Genomic DNA, 22270 nt, shown 5'->3' with positions numbered 1-22270 from the left:
TGTTCATTTTACCATCATTCTGTACTGCAGTGGAAATGGCAATGATGGAGCTAAACATGAGTGGTTCTCTCTCCATGTTAGCTTTTTTTCGATGTACTATGGGCTAACATAACGTACCCTCTTATATGTAGGTAGATGGCTGTGCGTTTTTCAAATTTTTTTTTTTTTTGGGTTGTGGAAGTCAGTGAGGGGGATGGAGGTGGAATTCGAAGGTTTTTATTTTTAAGTTATTTCATGGACACCGGCACCAGGAAATCAGCCTTGTGCTGGTGGTATATGGAAGAAGTGGAGAACGCGGTTCAGAGCCTTTCTTTTCGGCTACTGTGTCGAGGAGGGGGCTTTTGGTCAAGGTGGAAGGATTTGTCATGAGCAATTTCGCAATTTCAGGTGCAGGGATTTGCAGTTTGGGATTTTTGAGTTTGCGGGAGGGGGCAAACTAGCGGGGGTTTAACGTACTATAGAGTAATTCTGTGTCTTCGTGAGGTGGTGGAAGGGGGTATTATGAGCCCCTCTTCACTGTTGGAGTGAAATTTTAAGAGTTTTTCGGGCGCCTTTTCTTTATTCGTGGCATTCTGTCATCATTTCACGGACAAGTCCGGCTTAGTTAGAATTTCCAGATACTGATGAACTGTCACCCTTATTGCAGAAGAAAGAGAAATGAGTTGTGTGCCTACTGGTATATCAAATTCTTCTAGCAACTTTTGGAAGCGAAAGGGATACTCTTCCTCCGGTACTTTAGTATTCAGAGAATCAGGTATTGGCTCGAGTTTAGGTGGTATGAAAGGACATAAAATTATTGTTGAGAAGAATGGGATGCATTCCAAATTTGGTACTAGAAAAGGCAAGAAGGGTGAAGAGCCTCTGCACCAAATTAAAAGGAAGGCACTAGATGGCCGCAGATTTAAGGAGTTGTGGAAGAACCGAGCCAAAACAGCCAATGCTTCAGGTAATAGTTCTTACTATGTGTGTGCACACACACACATATTTATTTATTGGACTGTGTCACTATGGCTAAAACGATATCATGTTCTTGACTGTGGCATTGTATCTTCCCTGCCGCACAGCAATCCATTCAAGGTACAATTTAATTGGACTGCTTATGTAATCCATTATTGTATTTGACAGATCTCGTGCTTGAAGAGAGGAATGAGCTGTTTCAACAAGATGGCAGAGTTGCTGAGGCTAATAGTTTAAACAAAATTGGCAAAGCAATTGTTGAGAAACCCCATTCATCTTGTGATGGGAAACGGTATTTTGTTATTCTTCTTGTTTCTTAAACTGCCAGCTTTTGGATGCCTCTTCGTTTATACCATCTTAAACACGCATCTCATTGAGTTGTGACCAAGCAAGATGAAATGGAAGCACAGCATATTGGACATTGAAATTGACAGATCGTAATATTTGAGTATTTTCTCTCACTTTCATTAGTGTGCTCCAGTAACATAGTCCACAACTTTGTCATTTTCAATTTTCCGGCTGTTTTGCCAAACTTTTTATTTAGCTTGTTCGACACATGTTTCTTGTTTCACATCTAGTTTTGTGTCAAAGGGATTGGTACTTTATGTTCAAATGCATTTTGGTGCTCAGATGACAATTGGTGGATGAATTCTTTGGGTTCCCATAATTTTGGTCTTGTCATGAATTGCATTTTAAATTTGTGTCTGTTCTTTGCATGGCATGCATAATCTTTCAGACTTTTCCCTTGTCCTTAAGTTTTCATGACCTCTGGAATCTGTTAACATTCAATATCAATCTATAATTTTTGCAGGATGGTTTCTCACGAAACACAAGAAACATGCTCATGCGATGTGATACAAGGCCCTGATACACTGGGAGTGACTTTTGTTAATGTAAGTACTTTTTATTTGGTTAACATTTTCAGGCATTTTTCTTTCTTTGTTTTGTTGTTTTGTTTAATATAATAATTCAAAAGAGTTGTTTGCAGAAGGAAATGGTGGTTGGGGAATTTTTGTTGTTCTTAAATGTGAAGTATGGTTTTGCAAGAAGCTTGTGTATGCTGATATTCATTAATGGACTTGAAAAACACTTCATAGAATTATTGAACTCAAAAGATAAGTTGTAGACTCTTGTTTGCTTGATGGTCACCTCAACTATCAGTCTAGGTCAATATGAGATCTGTTTACCAATATGGCACAATTTAGTTGTAAAATCTTAATTGGAATGCATTTGAGGTCATAGGTGATTATAATTTGTTCCAACTGCTCTCTTCTTTTGACAGAGAGAAGATAATAAACTTTGACATCCTTTTTTGAGTTCGAGGGAGAAATCATCTTCTTGGTAGAAAAGTTGCTTAAATTTACTGTTTATTGCTAATAAAAAAAGCTGGAAAAGGAAAAATTTATGCATTGAAGATATTGATCATCTATTAAGGAAAACTTGTTACAAACACAGAGCAACAATGCATTTGATTTCATCAAAATTCAATCCAAATCACAATGGTATTCTCTTGTTCTTGAGTGGGTCTCTTTCATCTTTTTAGGTTTATGCTCTACTACAGGTAAAGGTTCACCTGATTTTCATTTGAACATATAGGACAAAGGCCCCATTACCCCATTACCATTTCTTTTTGTTATGACTTTTTCTTTTCTTTTCTTTTTTTAATTTTTTTTATACTTTCTACCAAGTATTTATTAACATTAACCTGCTTGACAAATAAGTCGAAGTGGAATCATTTATGACAGAACTAGTAATCATAGATATATTAACAATCGAATTGGGTGTAACATCCCCGATCTAAGTGGGGTTCGCGATGGTGGAGGCAATGGATTGGAAAAGGGGGGATTCTAGTTGTAAGACAATCAAACAATTCCCAGTCACAGTCTTTGCGGGTTGGATCATCCATATAATATACAAAAAGAAACTCCAAATATTTGAGATCTCTCTCTTTGGATAAATATCAATTCCAGCGGTGGTTTCATTAGATATCTTACAACTAGAATACCCCCTTTTCTGATCCATTTCCTCCACCGTATCTGAATATCTCAAATAATAGACTACTAAGTCTTTGTCCTAGGTCTAATCGCAAACAAGTTTATTTAGGTGTTGCATCTGCATTTCTATATGTGTGGAGGAAGTGTTGGTTTTGGTATTTATTGACTGGAGCTAGTGTTCCATCATATTAGGCTTTTTGACGGCTTAGGTTCCATGTGTAGGATGATGCAAGAAATATCACTTCTAGATATCCATCTGTGGGAGGAATCTTTTAGAACTGGAATGTGGACTCTGCAGAAGCTCATTCTACAGAATCATTATCTTATCTCTTGTCAAAGTATTAGGCTTTGGGCCTATCTTGGACTATTTGAATGTCCAGTAGACAGAGACTCAAGCTACCAATCCTTTTTTAAGTTTAAAAATCTGGTCATAAATTTGGATTGCAAGAATGAATATCTATTTGAGAATTATCTATTCAATTTGCCGTGGGATTCTTACTATCAATCTGACTTTCAATGCTATTGTGGTGCAAAGGAACTACTTAGAATTGGTAAAATATCTAACACTTTGGCTATTTGTGTAGTTGGATCATGATATAGTGTTTAACATATGTAACTGTGGGTTTCAGTTTTTAAGCGTAAGGATTTTGATTCAAATTTTGGCCTAATTAATACTGTCAGTGAACTCTTTTTTTTTTTTTGGTTTATTTACATTTTTGAATTTATTTTAGATTCTACTCAGTTATTTCATCATTGTCTTTTCCTAGTATACTTTTCCTAAAATTTTACCAAATTTCCTGTTGGTTTAGTTCTTTTCTATTCTTGATTATGATGTTGGCTTGTAAATAGTGAACAGCTTCGTTGCATTTGCATTAATCTTATTGCTTCTCTTTCTTATCACTAATCTTAAATCACCTTTTTTATTTTTATTTTTATATAATCTGGGTTTGACCATATGCTCTGTCTTAAAATATCTCGTCTTTTTATTGTGTATGTGCCCTTTGAGATTCATTTTCTGCAATAGATTGAGACACATATCTTTTTTTTACTTGAAAAACTTCAAGCAGAGATGGTCAAGGCTTTCTTATACGACCAAAGTAATTTTTATTGTTGGTATCTTATTGTGCTCTACATGGAAACAGAACACTTTGGATGAACTAAATTGGGAGTCTACAAACAACCAGGATCATGCTCTTCGCTCTGACTCTCAGCAAGATGTTAAGATCAAAAGTGAGGATAAGAGCTGTGTAATCTGTGGCAATGGTGGAAAGCTCCTGTGAGTGTTTCATAATTTATTGTATATGTCCTGCTTTAATTTGTGTTTCATGTTTTCTGCTGATAACTAACATCATCATCATTGTGGAGAACTCAAATTTCCTATTTTCTTGTAATGAAGTATAGTGGAGAACATATGCTGTGATGACATTCAGAGCAGATAGTGTTTTCTTCTAGCCTTCTAAAGATCATGTATATATGTAGATTTCTATGATATTGTTCTCTGAAACTTAAAAAGAATTTGGTGTGGTTGGATAAAATTATTTTAAAAACTTTTTCCTATTATTTCCTAAGCACCTTTTCTGACCATCTTTTTATCTCACATACACTTCACAAACGTGCTACAGTAAATAAAGCAAATGTTACTTTTTCCCCCAAATTATCTGTATCAGGGTGCTTCTACCTGGATCCATCCTTCATGGTTGAACTTATCACCTTTGCGTATGCAACTCCAAAGTTAACTTTGCAATGCTACTTCTTAGTCAGCCTAGGCCAAATCAGTGTCTTGAGTTATACCTGTCGGAAAATTTCCTGAGAGGTTTGCTTACTTATATAACACGGCTGGGGCTTGTAATAACTCTGTCATCCTGATATGCAATATATCCATATTTTCTATGTTCTTTGGAGCAATTGAAAAGCAGGAAAAGTTGGCCATACAGGAGCTGCTAATCCTTCATCCTTGTGACTCACTGAATGCAAAGAAGACCATAAACATTTTTTCAGTTAAAGATTAAGCTGCTTTTCTGTCATACCACAGTCAATTGTTACTTCTGCTGCAATCAATCTAACAGTGGCAAGGATAATATTTTTAGTTGCATCTGTCTAGAATAAAGCGCCTATTGGTTTTACATCGAGCAATTAAAGTGTTAAAAACAACTTTCCTTTAAAACTTTCAAAAAGTTCCGTTTTCTAGCCTTTTTTTTTTTGAAGTTTATATTGGACTTCACTTTTGTTTATATACTTCTCCATTGGGACCATTATAAGTTTACCATTAGCTTTGATCACATTGTATTTATCTAACCTTTCCTTGCTGTTCTAATTGTTTATTTCTTCCACATCTTTCTTTTTGTCTGTGCATGAAGCAATAAGGGGTATGCCTGTTGCTTACACATATTGCCTTTTGTTAGTGGTTCATCTTTTTTTTTTTTTTTTAAATTATGATTTTCGGACTTCAGTGCACTGGTTGAATATTTGGGATTGCTGGACATCGGCAATTACTTTGCATCCCATTGTGCCCTATTAAATGAAGTATTTAGCTATTATCATGATAAATATTGCCATGGTTTCTACTGTTAAAGCTTTGTGGTTTATGATCTTGCATTTGACTCTCAGAAAGAGTATCTGCCACCAGAAAATTGAGTGCTTGGATTTAAAACAATATTGTGCATTTTCTGGTAGGAAGTACCTGTTTCTAGTTGTAGAATGGATATATCTTTATTACATTCTTATATAAAAGATTGATAGTTGTTTGTGCATATAATCATTTAGAACTTTGTTTTATCACAACAATATCTAAGTCTCTGTTAAATGAACTTCAAGTTTGTGCATGCATGGTGCTGCTAGTATCAGTTTCTTTTGTTATAGTAAGTCAGAAAATATAATCTGTACTTTGTTGATCTGATGTATTCAGGTGTTGTGTTGGACAAGGGTGTGGCAGGAGGTTCCATCTGTCTTGTGTCAACCCACCATTTACCTATTTTCCACATGGAGTATGGCACTGTATTTGGTGTGTTAAAAGGAAAATGGAAATGGGTGTACGTACTGTGTCTGAGGGAATAGAGTCTATTTTAGATGTTGAGTGTGTGTCAGCTAATGCAGGTACATGATTTTGCCAATACATCCTCCACAACTTTTGTTTTAAGTTGTTGTATAGCCTGTGCTATTGCTAGATACATTCTGATATCATAGTGGAGTGACTTCTTAACATGATCATAGCAATGCAGAAGCAGTACTTGGTCAAGTACAAAGGTCTAGCTCATGTTCACAATTGTTGGATTCCAGAGGAAAAACTACTCCTGGAGGCTCCAGCACTTTTAGAAAGACACAAGAAAAAAAACCAAGTCAGTTTATCTTTATTCCCACTCCTGTGCCAATAGACTTTGGAAAGTTAAATTGTACTGGCAACTTATTTTATCTTCGTTTTCTTCAGAAACTAAGTTGGAAACCTGAATGGAGTGAGCCACAACGTCTTTTAGCAAAAAGGTTATTACTATTTCCCAGGGAATCCTGTGGCACTCTTCATGAGGATGATCATTGCCAATATGAGTGGCTTGTGAAATGGACAGGGCTTGGCTATGATCAGGCAACATTGGAGTTAGAAAATGCTCCATTTCTCAGGACTCCTAAAGTGATGAAACTCAAAAGTGACTTTGCAATCCGCCATGAAAAAGAAAAAGTAGAGATGCACCATGCTAAGGAAGACAAGGTATTTCCCCTAGTTATCCAAGAAAGAAACTTAAATTATTCACAGGACGAATACTGGTATTCTAAATAGCACAGCTTTATCTTGTGGAGAATTATTTTTTAACATGTAAATGTTATAAATAGTTAAATACCATTTTCTTTCTGATCATACATTGTTTTTGAAATTTTTTACCAGAATTTTTTTTGGAGACGTGAATCGAATTGAATCTGCTTAAACACAATGATTGAGTTTCCAATGAAACTCTCATGATATCTGTGCCAGGCTTTGAGTTTCCAATGAAAGTCTCATTTGTTGCTGTTGATTCTAACTTTATCCTGTCAATGGTTCTCACTTGACCTCTTTCTGAAACGGGATTATACTGACTGATAAGAAAATGCTAGGAAACTTTATATTTGGATGTCAGCTGTATCCTGGTTTAGCACTAAAAATTCTTACTTGTCTATCTTAAGCCTCGTAAGAGTGTTCAAGTTTCATTTTTGGCCCAAGGCTCCTTGGTTGTTATCTTTCTGGAGCTTCATTAGCCTCCTGATAGACACAACTATGAAATTACTTAATACATAGTCTCATGAAATAAACAAACTACAAATGTGGTGTTTTTGTTGAACAAATCCTCTCTTCTTCTCATGCCTGGCAGATTCTAACCAAGAAGAACAAGTAAAAGAATTACTTGGTGGGTTAGTAATGAAAAGAAAAGATGAATTTTATGTTGTAATGTTGCATTCCTTTCTGGTTGGTTTTGGTGCCCGCATACAAGTCATTCTTTATTGAAGTTAATAAGAAGCTTGACATTTTTCAGATCTGTACATGCTTTTTTGCAGAGAAGGAAAATATCACTTTCTGAACTTCCAGAACTTCCTTTCGGAGGTCCAGATAATCTAATTTATGTCAACAAGCTACGCGAGGGCTTGCAAAGGAATCAAAATGCTCTTGTCATTGATCCCCAGGTGGATATTTTCATGGAAAGTTATGTTACATTATATCCCAAATGCATATGCTTATTTCTTACATCATTTTTTTTTTCTTTTTTTCTCATTTTCTCTATACTAAGAAAAGCAGAAAGGGAAGAGAAAGAGATGGGAAAAGGAAAGGAGAGGATAAAATAAAGTTTGTTGAGAATTGCAGTAGATAATTCATCCTTAAAGTAGTTCACCTATACAATAATCACTGTTCAGAGGAATTGCTCAAATTCTTACCATTATTTTGCTACTATATTGCCATTTCTTTTGCTATTCACTTTGAGAAAGCATTATTATAGAAACTAAGCACAACACTCATCTAACGCTTCACTCCTTGAAAAAATTTTTGAAGCATACGAAGGAGTCAGGCTACTTTAGGTTGGCTAATGATGGGCTCAAACCAAGCTCATTTTTGTTTGTCAAGTGCAACTAAGCTCATTTGGAAATGGATTCTATTTGAACAAGCTAAGCTTGAACAAAATTCGAAGCTGTATGAGTAATCAAGTTTGGTCAGATAAGTATTGTACCATGTATTAGCATGACTGCATCCTGAGAATGGAAATGCATTAAGCCGTGAATGTGGTATTAAGCTGAATATATGTTCTGTCTTCGTCTTTGACTGGTTTCAGATTTGCTCGGCTGAGGTCAAAGAGAACCTTCCCTATACCAATTTGCAGGCTGTAGCCCCCTGAATTTCTACTTTGTTTTGATTTGTATCCCTAGTCATTCAGGGTTCTAGAGTTTTCTCAGCTTTAGCATGTCATTCAAGCTTTCTCATCTTAGAATTTTGCTCTATCTCCTCTGTTGCTAGTATTGGCAGTTCTAGAGATTCATTGATGTTGTAGAACTTATTTGTGCAATGTTGGAATCTACAGGAACGAGTTGTGAAGGTGGTCTTATTTGTCTTATCTTTGCTTAAGGAAACTAGTGGTCCTTTTCTGATTATTACTACTTCAACCTCTCTTTCTATGTGGGAAGCTGAGTTTCAGCACTGGGCATCAAATGTGAATCTTCTTGTGTATAAGGGGAGTGGAGATATTCGGGGCATGATAAGGGATTTAGAGTTTTATAACCAAGGTGGCAGCATCATGTTCCAGGTTCTTCTATCACCATCTGTCACTGTTGTTGAGGTACATGTTACCTCATGGTGTGGATTCCTGTAGCATTAAATGATATGTGGATGATAATTGCTGAGGCATCTGAATTTCTTTACTTTCGTTTGATAACTTTTTACGGGTTGTTCTGCTTGAATTGATATTTGTGTGTTCAAATGATGCCTTCATATTGAAACGCTGTTTTCTGTTGAAAATGACTTGGTGCTCTTCATAATAGTTTTTTATACTGGATTCCTTGGAGAATTGTAAGCATTTTCTTGTTTATGGCTTTTCAGGATCTAGAAAATTTAAAGCCCATAAAGTGGGAAGTAATAGCTGTAGATGAGTGCCAACGTCCCACAATGTCAGTTCATTTGGAGCAAATAAAAGATCTAGCTGCTAATATGAGACTGCTACTTGTTAGTAGTCAAATAAAGGTATGCATAATGCATTACTTGGTCATTGATTCTAAGCCACCTCTACATTAATAGATGCCTTCAAAATTGTCAGGATCGGAGCTTCAATTACCTTGATGTTCTTTCTTTGCTTGATCCCTTATATGATGGAGCCAGCAAAAACTGTTTGGGGGCTGATATTTCTAAATTGAAAAAAAGATTGGGAAGTTTTGTTGCATATGAATGCAAACACGAGCAAGTCAAGTTTATGGAGTTTTGGGTTCCAGCCATGCTTACTGAGGTGCAAAGTGAACTGTACTGTGCTTCTTTATATTCGAATTCGGTGGTGCTTTGCTCACGTTTGAGGAGTGATACACATATCTCCATCCACGACCTAGTTGAAACAACCAGAAAGGTTTGCCATTCCTCTTTGAGCGTTAACTGATAAGTTAGCTACATCTAGCTTAAAACTTTTCTTCTGCCTTGCTTCATTTACTGTAATATGCTCTAGATAACATCCTTCTGACTTGACCTTCACAATCAGTGTTGTGATCACCCTTACCTGGTGGATCGGTCTTTGAGAAATTCAGTGCTACAAGATAAACCTGCATCAGACCACTTTGATGTTGAAATTCAGATGAGTGGTAAATTGCAACTTCTGGATAAGATACTTCCAGAAATTAAAAGACGAGGACTGAGAGTGCTCCTTCTTTTTCAGGTATTATATACAATTCGTCATATTTGTTTTAACCGTACTTTTTTAGTTTCATCACTTTCACAACCTGAAGACCCATCTGAAATATTTCTCATGTTGACATATTTGTATACACATTTGGTGTCAGTCATACGATGTCTGTTAAATTTTGTTACACCTCCAAGCATAAAGCACAAAATTTATTATACCACTAGATCCATTTTGTTTGTTAGTAGCACCTAGGACTTTATGTAATCTCAGGTGAAGAACAAGTAATGCTGGTTCATTAGCACGGTGGTTTTCTTGCAATTGGGTTTAGTCTGTCTTTGATGTTGAGTATTTCTGCTTAGATAACTATGTTGAGATGCTGTGTTTTCTTTACTCTCGGTGTGACAGGAAATTGTGGGTTCTGGGAAGATCTCTATCGGAGATATTCTTGATGACTTTATTCATCAAAAATTTGGTACAGATTCTTATGCACGAATTGATGTCGAAATTTCTCGTTCAAAGAAGCGAGCTGCCTTTAACATGTTCAACAACAAAGACAATGGGAATTTTCTATGTTTAATCGAAGCTCGAGCTTGTCTTCCTAGCACTAAGCTTTCATCTGTGGATACAATCATCATATTTAACAGTGACTGGGATCCTGTGAATGACCTAAAAGCTCTGCAAAAGATTACTTTAGATTCACAGTTTGAGCAGTTGAAGATCTTCCGTCTATATTCAGCATATACAGTGGAAGAGAAAGCTTTGATTCTTGCTAAGGAAGGTGTGACTCTTGATAGCAGTATAAATAACATAAAGCAGAGTATTTGTCAGAAGTTACTAGCCTGGGGTGCCCCCCGTCTATTCAGTAAGCTTGATAGCAACCATGAAATTTCTGCATCTTCAAAGCCATTTGACTCTTTTGAGCAGACTCTTTCTGAAGATGTTTTACAAGAGCTGTCAGCCTTACTACCCTGCAATAGCACTGAACAGGGTTCTACTTTCTTCTCTGGCAGAAGAAACAATTCTAAATATGTTTTGATGGTAGAAGAATTTGAAGGGACTGACCATGGAAAAGATCTTTCTTTAATTGGTGAGTTGAAAACCCATTCAGTGGACACTTTCCCTGCAAGTAGACAATTGGGAGAAGATGAATCACCCGATATTTTCTGGACAAATCTGCTTGAAGCGAGGAAGCCCAGGTGGAAATATATGTCTGGGCCATTGCAGAGAAAAAGAAAAGTTACACCTTTTGCGTGTTTGTCCAAGCAAACTGAATACAAAGGAGAGGCTTCAAAGAAAGGCAGGACAGATGCCAAACTTAAACCAACACCAAATGAAAAGCCCATGTTTGAAAGAAGACTCCCTGGAGGAGACAAGAAGAAGAGATTTGCTGGTAGTTCTAGTTCTTTTTAGTTTAGCGCTCTCTTCGTTGAATTTTTTTCAGAAAATTTCCACATATGCTGAGACAGATTCAAGATATATATACATTGAATCTGGTATGACTAGAATCTTTGCTTGCTGCAGGGAATTCTCCAAATTCAGCTGTTAAAGAGTATAGACATTTGCATAAGAGACGTGTCCGAGTAGAACATGGCAAAGAAGCTGCAGTAAGCTCGAGAGATCATGGTAGGAAAATTTACTCCTGCGGTGAGACTGCTACTGCTTGTGATGTTGGAATGCCCGACCATTCTGAGGTATACACAAATTATGTTTGAAGGAGGAATATTGTACTGTTCTATTATTACTCATAGAGGCCAAATTCTTTTTTGAATCACATGCGTGTCCAGAACTCAGGTGATCACAATTTCTGCTAATCCAATTCTCTGCAGTGTCATGCTAGCATAGTTTATTGGCTGCTTTACATAAAGATAGATTGTACGTTCCCCTCTAGCCTCTCTTTTGTTGTCCCTGTAGTAGGTAGGTTAATGTAGCTAACTGTGGCGTAAAGGTTGCCATGCATTTGAGTCAGTAACTAAAGCTCGGAATGTGATTTCTGTTTTTCTTTTTACTTTTGATTCTGGCCTTCAGCCATGAAGTTAATACTGCCATGTTTTATGTCCATGTCTTCTTAATTGTTGTTGGCAACTGTTACAGGTGCCTGTATCTACTAATTCAATCCCTGCTGAACATGAAGAGGGTGAATTTTTGGAATCAAGGGAAAGTCATAATGATAGTCGCAATTTAGTGAATGCCTTTGGTTACCAGGTCCAAGCCACCATACAAACAACCACTGAGGGCTCAACTTGGTCACTTGCTGATGCTGTTCCGCAATTGGTCAGAAATTTGCAACTGCAGCCAGTTATGACTCCTATTGATAGAACTGAACCAGATGCTGCAAATCTTGAAGAGGAGAATTTTTGTCCTGATTTATCAAGTAATCATCCAACTGAAGCATCATCAGGCACATCTGAAGGTCCACAGCCAGCGTGCGTTGACTCACTTCAAAGGGAGATGGAAAGAATACAATTAGCCAGAGAGCATGCTATAAAAATTCATGAAGATATGGTTAGTTCTCTGTTTTTCCTTCTAATCTTCTAAACACGTGCACTTAACATTTCATGAGACACTAAAACCCTTTTTGATAATTATTTTGTAGAAGCTACAGCTTGAAGCTGAGTGTGAAAAAGAATTGGAGGAGATACGTAAGAAGTATGACTTGTTAATTCACAATTCTGAGGTAGTGTTGGCACAAAAGAGAACATTTCTTGACAGTTGCTACCAGATAGCCTGTACACAGAAATTGTTAGCGGAGGTCATGATACTGAATGCAGATGGTTTCCCTGCATCTGAGTCACAAGGAAAGCAGGAAGGTATGCATTTCTTGAATGAAGCCCTTGCTCTGAGCTGGGCATTTGTACTGTTCTGCACATGGATTAAAGGCTGTGCTCTGTGTATAATTTTAACCATGGCAGCCACTATTGATCTTTCCAAAATTAGATTTAGGGTCCGTTTGTTTCGGGTGAAAATGTTTTTCAGGAAAATATTTTCCTAATTTCCCGTGTTTGGTTGCACAAAAGTTACTGAAAACATTTTCCTATGTAAAATATTTTCACTCATCTTATGGAAAACAACTTCCCCAACCCAACCCAACCCAACCCTCCCCCTAGTATATTCAAAATAAAAAAAAACCTCATCCTACTCATCCTATGCCAGTAATTAATTATGTATGATAGGGACATTCTTTTCTAGAGAAACTTTCAGCAGTGAGAGTGCAAGATATATGTCACAATAAGCATTGCATGTGATTGATATTTGACACTAAATGACCAGCAATTTGTTTATTACTTAAGGAGATATTTTTTATTCATATATATATTTCTCCAAGATTTTTTAAAGTTAAACAATGAGATAAATTTTCTTATTTTGCATGGGAAGAAGTATGTAGTTATAATGTGTAGAAAGTAAAGATAGAGATAAAAGTGAAAATATTTCAAAAGTTAAACAAACACCAGAAAAATGAAGTAAGAAAATATTTTCAATAAGCTAACCAAACACCTGAAAATGATGAAAGGGAAATGATTTTCATGAAAAATTACTTCCACGGAAAATATTTTCCCAAGGAAAACATTTTACTTCCAACCAAACAGACCCTTAGTGAAATATGAAATTACATCCTAGCGACATTTTTGCTTTTCCTGTATTCTTCTTGGGAATATGTTACCGCTTTGTGATCTTTACCAGTTATGATGTAAAGTTTTTCTGCCTAACCAATTAGTAGCTTCTGATGCTTTAATTGTGTATGGCAGTGACTCTAGCAACCTTCGTGAGTGACATCTATCAATCTTGCTTTAGACAGCCTAGCTGCAGGACTATGTCGGGGCCTTGCGCACAGGGGAACCCGACACCACCGGTGGTGAGCAACTTATTAGCTGTTCAACAAGCTGCTGCAAGGAATACTGCAATTCCAGAACCAAATTCAATAGAGACTCAGACTTCCAACTTGGTAGGACAGCAAACTGCTGCCCATACTACCCAGAGATCTGAAATATCTTCGTCCAACTTGCCAGTGCCCACGCCACCATCTCAAACCTCTGCAATGGAGGTTATGGCCCATTCATCAGCTATCTCACAAACTGGGACCAATGCAGCATATTCCCCATCTTCAACATGCCTAGCAAAGACTGGTTCCTCTGAGACCCTAACGGGACCATACCATCCATCAGTGCTTTCAACCAGTCATTGCAGGCCACCCTCTATCCCAAACATCCGTCTGTCAGGAAGCTTGAATGCGGGACGTGAAGTAAGGGCACCTGCTCCACATCTAAGACACACCATATGCTCTCCGGAAGTTGTACATTTGATATCCAGGCCTTGCTGAGTGTCACATCAAGGTGGTGTCACCATTCGACATAATGTTGACATGATGTGTGCTCACTCAATTTACCCCAGGATTGCTGAAACGCTCATCTGAATCACCTTGGTAGGATCATCCATCGCTGTGTAGTCGAAGGTTGTCTGATGGATGATGAATCCTTGCTGTATTTAGATTCAGTTTTGTGGGGATCCTTGTATAATAGCTGTTGCTGCTTTGCTTTCTTTTTCGGCATAGGATTAATTTTCTGCTTCTCTAGGTGGATGGTCAGCTGTCTCACTCATTGAAAAGAGCACAAAGGAAGCGCAACGCAATTTACTTGGGTTTCTCCTTTTCTAATTCCTTACTTTATCTGCGTAGCTCGCTGAACTGGAATATTCATTGGAAGAGTAGTTAAATTAAGCATTCCAGACGAGTCGTCCATTGCCCCGGAAAGCCTGATACGTCATGATACTATTTTCGAATTAATCCTTAAGGTGCTCATTGCTTGGGAACTAATATCCATCAATTTCATAATCAGCCCTGCAATAGTCCTGCTGAGCACCTACTTATAGCATAAGCTGCTCGGCAACCTGGAGGCGATGACCGATGACAATCATGCCACATGGGGACATAAGATGGCTGCCTATGAACCCACCTGGCGAAAAAGGTGGGTACTAAGCCAGCCAGCAGTATCATTGCCTTTAAATGGGTCATCCTACACAGGTCAATGACAGGGAACTCATCGAACCCCCAATGTAAATGCTGGCAGACTTTGCTTGTATTTCTTGGTCACAACTGCAAAACAACAATAGATTTCTATGAACCTATAAAGAGGAACGTGTTGGATTCCCAAAATATTGTTGCCAGGGAAGCATTTGGGTTAAACATCCGCCTGTAAGAGGACGATACCTCTGTCTGTGACGGGGTTCACCGGATTTGTTCCCATCCTACCCATTTACTTTAAAGGCCATAGCAGTGGTTTGACGCACTACATTAAACAAACCAGATGTTAATCGTTTTCAAGAGGAAGCATATACACTTTGTCATAGTAAACAATCCGTACATAAAGTATGTACAGTTCGATTATAACACAGCTGGTCCCATGGCTATAGCCATCAATAACAGACATAGAATTTGTACAGACGAAGTAAACAAATACCGCGTTGCGTGCTCCTTTTCATGGAAAAGAAATATAATAAGTACAACCAAAATCGGAAAAAAAATTAAGCAATTCCCTTTCAATAGACCGTGAAATTAAACTTCATTGCCACAAGATGTGTCTCCACCATGACTGTTGAATTTAACTTTAATTTCTCCTATTAATAGGGCATACAGACCGTTGGTAACTATGAGACTGGTAAGCATCTCTAATCCCTTTATCAATAAAACAAATAAAGCGTAAAAGGGACAGAAAAGAAGGGCAGGTTGAATATTGCAAAGATTCATGAAAGAACCACATCAAGAAACTTTTATTTCACAGATAAAGAATAACCCGTCATAGCCCCGGAATGCAGATTGTAGAAGCTGTTCCCACTCCGACGCAGCTCACTGAACATAATCTTGCCACCCATTGATAGATACATTGATAGTGTATTTCCCCATTCAACCGAACCTTTGCATGGAAATACATAACTGGACGACCAATCTTCTTTAATGTGGTCCGGTTCTTCAATAACTAATAGCCATTAATAATCCCTCAAGAAAAATACATCACAAGAAACAACGGTTTGTTGGATTCAGGGCAAAATCAAATATACAAATGTGAAGCCACTGTTTAGAGATGGTCACATATTGCTTTGGTAAAGTCAGATGTTGATGAGCTACCACCAAGGTCTGCAGTTCGGTACTTGCCTTCTGCAATAGTATTCAGGATAGCATCCTGGATACGCTCTGCTTTATCATGAAGCTCCAGATGTCGAAGCATTGTAACAGCACTTAAAAGCAAAGCAGTAGGATTCGCCAAATTCTACAAGTGATGAACCAAGAAAAAATGAGTGTAAGCAGCTAAGATACAATAGACTAATGATGTTGATCAGAACCAGACAGATACCTTAGTTAATGATGAAAGAATTAGACATATCCTCTAATATGCAAAAGAGATGCTTAAATTAACAAACTAAACAACAAATACAGGCTTCAGAATCTTGAACACGATAGCAATTGCACTTTAAGTCAAATAAGAACAATGCTAATGAATAACATGAAACAAAGGGCCACAAAATTAGCCCATAAAACAGCAAGAGATGACATCATCTAGTGCAGCAGCTCCTTCCTTTCACATCCCATCCCCCCTTATAAATGATGAACTTTGAAATCCACTTTAAATTTCTGACTCATTGGTATCTCCGAGGGGATTTTCAAGCTTATATTACAACTCATGTCAAAGTGGAAGCAGGCTGAAATACAATCTTCTTATTGTGTCTCCACAAGGAGTTACTAAAACTTGCTAAAGAAGGCATTTTCTAAAAAAGTTCTAAACATTAAGTGCTAACATAAACTGGATTGTAGATACAAGCATGCAAGTACAATAACCAAATCATCCTCAATGCCTTTCAAAGGACAAAATCATGAAGAGGAGGGGAAAAGAACGGTGCACTGGTTACCAGTCCAATCCAGGATCAACTAAGAGGTTCTCTCTTTGGAGGCAGAACAACATGTTTGGTTGAAAGTTGTTAGAAAAGAAAATAGAAAAGAAAGAATTCACAGTTGGATCAGAACCTTTTCAAGTTTGCCATGTCGTTGATCAATTGATCTCAAACAAGCAAAAAATCAAGCACATTTTTTCATGATAGTTGTGGTGAATGGTGCTACCACAAGGTCCCTGTAAAATACTCCTTTTTAGCAATATGGAAATGCCAAAGTAGGAGATCCAACATAAGGCGCTCTCAATGCCCAAAAGGGCTCAAGACATACCACAGCATATAGGACAAGTTGTTTCTTTTGAGCTACAATAGATCAATCTTACATCAAATTAAGCACCAACAATCTAGGCAAATTTGGAGAGCAAAAAGGAAAAAGATTAAATAGCAACAAAAAAACAGAAACAAGCAGCAATATCGAATTTAATCATTAAGCAGAAATAATGTGGAGAAAATTTAAATGAGAACCTTTCCAGCTATATCTGGTGCTGAACCATGAACAGCCTCAGCAAGAGCAATACCTCCCTCACCGATATTACAGCTGCATAGGAAATCAAATCAAATAGTATCCTTGTGTAAAATTCTTGTGAAAGTGACAGTACAATACTAAGAAAATCTTATCATGCCAGATTTGTGAACTCACAAATAAAAGATGTACCTTGGTGTTAGGCCCAAGCCTCCAATCAAACCAGCACAAAGGTCACTGATTATGTCTCCATAAAGATTGGGCATCACCAAGACATCAAACAGTGCTGGATTCTTCACCAGCTGAGCAAGAAAGAAATGGTTGGTTAGTGCAGTTCTAGCACTCTCCAATACGTGATGATTAAAAAAAGAAAAAGCATCGCAGCATGTTAAGATCATATGAATCTTCTTTACACAACCATCTGATTGCAAAAGGAGACAATCTAGATTGACAGTAAACGCAATTCATACCATCATACAGCAATTGTCAATGACAACTTCCTCATATGTAATCTCGGGGTACTTCTCTGCAACCTCACGACAACACTGGAAGGCAGAGAGAAAACATCAGCAAAAGGGTGCATTAGTAAGTGAACGTGAACTGTAACAAGAATCGAACATAAAACTTGCTTAAGGACCTTAAGGAAGAGGCCATCAGTTTTCTGCATGATATTCGCTTTGTGGATGGCAGATACTCTCTGCCTTCCATGGGTCTTGGCATAGAGGAAAGCATACTCAGCTACCCTCAAACTCGCTTGACGTGTGATAATCTTGAGGCTTTCAACAACACCCCTCACCACCTAACGCCCACCAGATGCAAAGGACTCATTCACATCAACGGTCACAAATATTATGTAAACTAATTTTTCATAGCCACGCAAAGAGAGTGGTGAAAAAACTCACTTGATGCTCCAGACCACTGTACTCGCCTTCCGTGTTTTCCCGGATGGTAACGAGGTCAACATCATCATATCGAGTCTTGTAGCCAGGCAGACTGTAACAAGGTCTAACATTGGCATACAAATTCAGCTCTTTCCTCAAGGTAAGGTTGAGGGAACGGTGGCCTTTTCCAATAGGAGTAGCCATTGGACCTTTTAAACCCACCTTATTACGACGCACAGATTCCAGACTTTCCCATGTCAGGAAACTCTGAGTTCTAGGGTCTATATCCAGCCCCACATAATGTTCTTCCCATTCAATTGGTACGTCAGCAGCTCTAAATACCTACATAAACACCGTTTTCAACATTACAACAAACTAAACCAAGAAACTCCAGTCAGACTCTATTCATATCGAGACCATTCTATTCAATAAAGGAAAGAAACAGAAAGTTCAATAACGGCAGAAAAATATTAGAAATGATACTTTATCCAGAAAATCCTATTATGCAAAAAATTAATTTGAAAAAAAAAAACACACAACACACGTTCGACTTGCAGGGTAAGTTCAACATGGCGCAAATACGGGTACGAATAAGAAAATATAATCATACAGGGGAATAAACGCAGAAAGACAGATTGAGGTGGGGAAGGAAGACTACCTCTTTCACGGACTCGGCAATCTCGGGGCCGATGCCATCGCCGGGGAAGAGAGTGGCGCGAATGAGATTGGACTCCGAGGCAGAGTCGGCGGAGATATTGCGATGGAAAACCCTAGAGAAGCTGCCGGATTTAGGGAAGATAGGATTATGGCGGGTGGTGCTTCGAAGGAGCCGTCCGACGATCTGGGAAGCCATTCTTCTTTGCCAATTTCCGGTGCTGGTCCTCTCTCTCCTTTTCTGATCGTCTCTTAAATTTTTTTGTTACGTGGAATTTTGTAAAAGAAAAAGGAAAAGACGAAAATGGTGGAATTGAATGTGCCATTGGACCGAGCCAACTGGTTTATGTAAGTCAACCAAACGTTGCCAAATAATCCTATGAAGTTGTTTTTTTTTTTTTTTGTGGTAATAGCAACAGTCTATAATACTCATATACTAACCTATGACTCTGTTTGAATTCCTTGTTTTTTAGGTTTTTTTCAAAATCTAATTTTTCAAATACAATAAAATTATTTTAAAAGTACTCTAAAAGATAATCTAAAAATTAGTTTAAATTTTAAAAAATATCTCAAAATATAATCTAGAAACTTTTCTACTCGTAAATATCCCAAAATATTTTTTAAAAATATTTTAAAATATATTCTAAAAAATCTGCTACAACAAAATTTTTCAAAAACATTTCCAAAAACAGTTAATCCAATATGTGGAAAAGAGGCTTGCTTAAGGATTGTGAGCGAAACACCAAACAAAACAAAACAAATGTATTGCTATACTAACTTTCAAAAAGCAAAGAGGGTTGTATGGACTTGAGGTTTGAATCATCAAACCAAATAAGTGCACTATATTATATTTCATTGTGATGTGATCGACAGGATTTGAATCCCAATTTAGTGCACGGAAGAGTTTTAAAGAGTCTTTTCGTGGTAACTTAGATCCTTTAAAAAATACGCGAATAAAGTTGGTTCCATTACAAAAGTAGAAATGTTTAGCTACAAAAAACTATTCTAGCTCTACTAGTTTACTCTAATTTTATTTCTGTATTCTTATATTTTAAGTATTTCCACCTAATACTTGTGCTCGTTGGAAATTGCATTCTCTAAAGGCTCTTCTTCATAACTATGAAGTGGATCATCTGTTAAAAATTCTCCTATCATGGCCGAAAGATGAGGTGGTTTGGCTTTATATATAGAGTGGAAATTTTGAGGTGACATCAGTAGACTACTTGGCAAGGAGGGTGGAAAAGCTGGAAGGGGGGAGGGGAAGAATCTTATTCAAACAGTAAAGCGAAGAACTTTTGGAATGAGTTATGGCAAATTGGCAATTAAATATTCAAAAAAATTGCATAAATCGTGACTCACATATTAGTGATGTGAAAATTTAGTCCCTGAAAATGAAAACGAGTATTTTTAGTCTATTACAAATAAAAAATGATCAATTTCAGTCCCTGCTAACTTTTTCGTTCAAACTCTTGACGAACCCGGTCACGAGAACATCAAGTGACCAACTTTTGAAGGGTAAAAATGACAAGTCACTCATATCTTGACCAAAATGTAAAGAACCAAGTGCTCAACGTCATCCATACTTCCCTTATATGGATCAGGTTCACAACCATTAATGGAGTATTGCTTAAGGTGCATAACGAATACATCAACCATCCCATATTATTTTGGTTAAGATCAGTTTTCACAACCATCCCATCTCTTTATTTTCAACCTCACTAGCCTCATTGTACTTGACTTCTCGTCCAACTTGTTCTATGGAGAAATCTCATCCCGAATTGCTTCGCTTCAGAGGCTCAAAGTCTTAGACTTTGGCGATAATCAGTTGTTCAGCGAGTAACCAAGCCAACTGGGTGAGTTGACTCGTCTTGAAATCCATACCCTTGGTCCCAACCTCTTCACTGGTGTCAATCCGCCGGAGCTCGGAAACTTGGCCAAGTTCAGTTCTCTGAACCTCTCCGGCAATGCACTCACAGGGAATATCCCAACCCAGATTGCCAATCTATCCCACCTGCAAGTATTAGCAATTGGCAACAACCTTCTCTCAGGTTCTTTTTCACCAACTCTCTTTTCAAATCTTCAGTCTTTAACATCTTTAGACGTTTCAAATTACTCTCTCTGGCCACATTCCCCTGGAAGTTAGCAGACTAACAAACCTCACGGACCTTTACCTCGGCATCAACTATTTTTCCGGTGAGTTACCGCCAGAAATCGGTGAACTTTCCAACCTTCAAATTTTTTTTTCACCCTCTTGTTCTTTCAGCGGGCCATTGCCCGCAACGTTCTCCAAGCTCAGGTTCTTGAGTAAGCTTGATCTTTTCTACAACCCTTTAAAGTCTTCAATCCCAAAATCGATAGGGAAGCTTCTAAATTTGACTATAATAAATTTAGTCTACACTGAGTTGAATGGTTTAATACCGCCTGAACTTGGAAGCTGCAGAAATTTGAAAACTGAGAAAGCACATGGTCCTTTACATTTTGGTTAATATCAGAGTGACTTGCCCTTTTTACCCTTCAAAAGTTGGTCACGTGATGTTTTCGTGACTGGATCGGTCAAGAGTTTGAACGGAAAAATTAGCAGGGACTAAAATTAATCATTTTTTTATTTGTAATGGACTAAAAATACTCGTTTTCGTTCTCAGGGACTAAATTTTCACATCGCTAATATGTGAGGGACGATTTGTGCAATTTTCCCTAAATATTCCCTCAAAAATAAGAATTTTTGTATGGAGGGTGTGGACACCTCGGCCTACCCGATCTTGATCAACTCCGTTCATTCTCTTTTCATCGGGGACATCTCGTTTGGGGTATTCTCCGACGAGGTGATTTAGGAGATCACCCTGGAGATATGTTTCACCTTGTTTACTCCTTTGCCAAAAATAACTGACATCTTGGTTGTTTGGATGATTTGTGATTAATAGAGTGATGTGACTACCAGCCACCTTACTAATCAGATTTACATCAGACATCGCCACCTTAGATCGCCTTATGATGGCTGACAGTGGGTAGATCTCATCATTCCATCCATAGCGCATCAACTATAAATACTTATTTATCACTTCCAAATGAGGTGCACAATCTAACCCACATATTCAACTCCCGAACTGTCTCTGACTTTAGCATCGGAGTGAGACAGGAGAACAAAGCCCCTGGCCAGTTGAAATATTGCAGGTGATCTCATCTTTTGGTGACCTTGGCTCATTCATTGAGAATTCACCTCTGCAGAGAGCATGTTCTGGAATACTACCTACTGGACAAAATCTTCAAGCTAGATTGGGAAGAGCAGTGAGAAGATGCAATCAGTGTGAATGACTGATAAAACACATTTCTTGGATTGCGAATTTAGCCAGGGAGTAAGGAAGGGTGTAGAAGGTAAGCAGATTGCAAACATCTCATCTGTGTCCAGCTTCAAGTAGTCGTTCGCCTGCATACTCTACTCAAACGGGGAAGCAGTTAGCAGAATTAGCAGCAGAAATCACATGGCTTATCTGGAAATGCAGAATTGGGAGGACTTTTGAAGAAAAAGCCGAGGAACCAGCAACACAAATTAGTGCATAA

General features: G+C 37.8%; 2 protein-coding genes across 2 annotated transcripts; one reads left to right on the top strand and one right to left on the bottom strand.

Annotated features, from left to right (window-relative positions):
* The first annotated feature begins 237 nt into the window (after window positions 1-237).
* LOC113695607 (uncharacterized) lies at window positions 238-14416 on the top strand. The gene is made up of 18 exons (XM_027214734.2): window positions 238-387; window positions 647-946; window positions 1126-1249; window positions 1769-1850; window positions 4094-4227; window positions 5857-6044; window positions 6162-6286; window positions 6376-6651; window positions 7470-7595; window positions 8483-8737; window positions 8998-9138; window positions 9212-9511; window positions 9641-9814; window positions 10187-11171; window positions 11303-11472; window positions 11873-12283; window positions 12375-12588; window positions 13525-14416. Exons 1-18 carry the CDS (start codon window positions 366-368, stop codon window positions 14094-14096), a joined length of 4599 nt encoding a protein of 1532 aa, XP_027070535.1. The 5' UTR covers window positions 238-365; the 3' UTR covers window positions 14097-14416.
* Window positions 14417-15314: 898 nt separating this feature from the next.
* LOC140009303 (isocitrate dehydrogenase [NAD] catalytic subunit 5, mitochondrial-like) lies at window positions 15315-19036 on the bottom strand. Its single transcript, XM_072054437.1, has 7 exons — window positions 18717-19036; window positions 18080-18400; window positions 17815-17976; window positions 17648-17722; window positions 17370-17479; window positions 17180-17252; window positions 15315-16038 (listed from the first exon to the last, which is right to left on the bottom strand). Exons 1-7 carry the CDS (start codon window positions 18909-18911, stop codon window positions 15847-15849), a joined length of 1128 nt encoding a protein of 375 aa, XP_071910538.1. The 5' UTR covers window positions 18912-19036; the 3' UTR covers window positions 15315-15846.
* Between the last annotated feature and the right edge of the window lie 3234 nt (window positions 19037-22270).

Source organism: Coffea arabica, chromosome 6e (assembly GCF_036785885.1).
Source record: "Coffea arabica cultivar ET-39 chromosome 6e, Coffea Arabica ET-39 HiFi, whole genome shotgun sequence".
Lineage (NCBI taxonomy): Eukaryota > Viridiplantae > Streptophyta > Magnoliopsida > Gentianales > Rubiaceae > Coffea > Coffea arabica.
Note: the sequence above shows the minus strand (reverse complement) of the source record. Positions and strands in the feature narration are given on the sequence as shown.

Coding starts and splice junctions, on each gene's coding strand:
- LOC113695607 (XM_027214734.2), top strand. CDS start 366: ATGAGCAATTTCGCAATTTCAG. Junction 1,250..1,768: donor TCATCTTGTGATGGGAAACG/GTATTTTGTTAT, acceptor TAATTTTTGCAG/GATGGTTTCTCACGAAACAC. Junction 4,228..5,856: donor GGCAATGGTGGAAAGCTCCT/GTGAGTGTTTCA, acceptor TGATGTATTCAG/GTGTTGTGTTGGACAAGGGT.
- LOC140009303 (XM_072054437.1), bottom strand. CDS start 18,911: ATGGCTTCCCAGATCGTCGGACGGCTCCTTCGAAGCACCACCCGCCAT. Junction 18,401..18,716: donor TTGCCGAGTCCGTGAAAGAG/GTAGTCTTCCTT, acceptor GTGTTTATGTAG/GTATTTAGAGCTGCTGACGT. Junction 17,723..17,814: donor CTGATGGCCTCTTCCTTAAG/GTCCTTAAGCAA, acceptor TCTGCCTTCCAG/TGTTGTCGTGAGGTTGCAGA.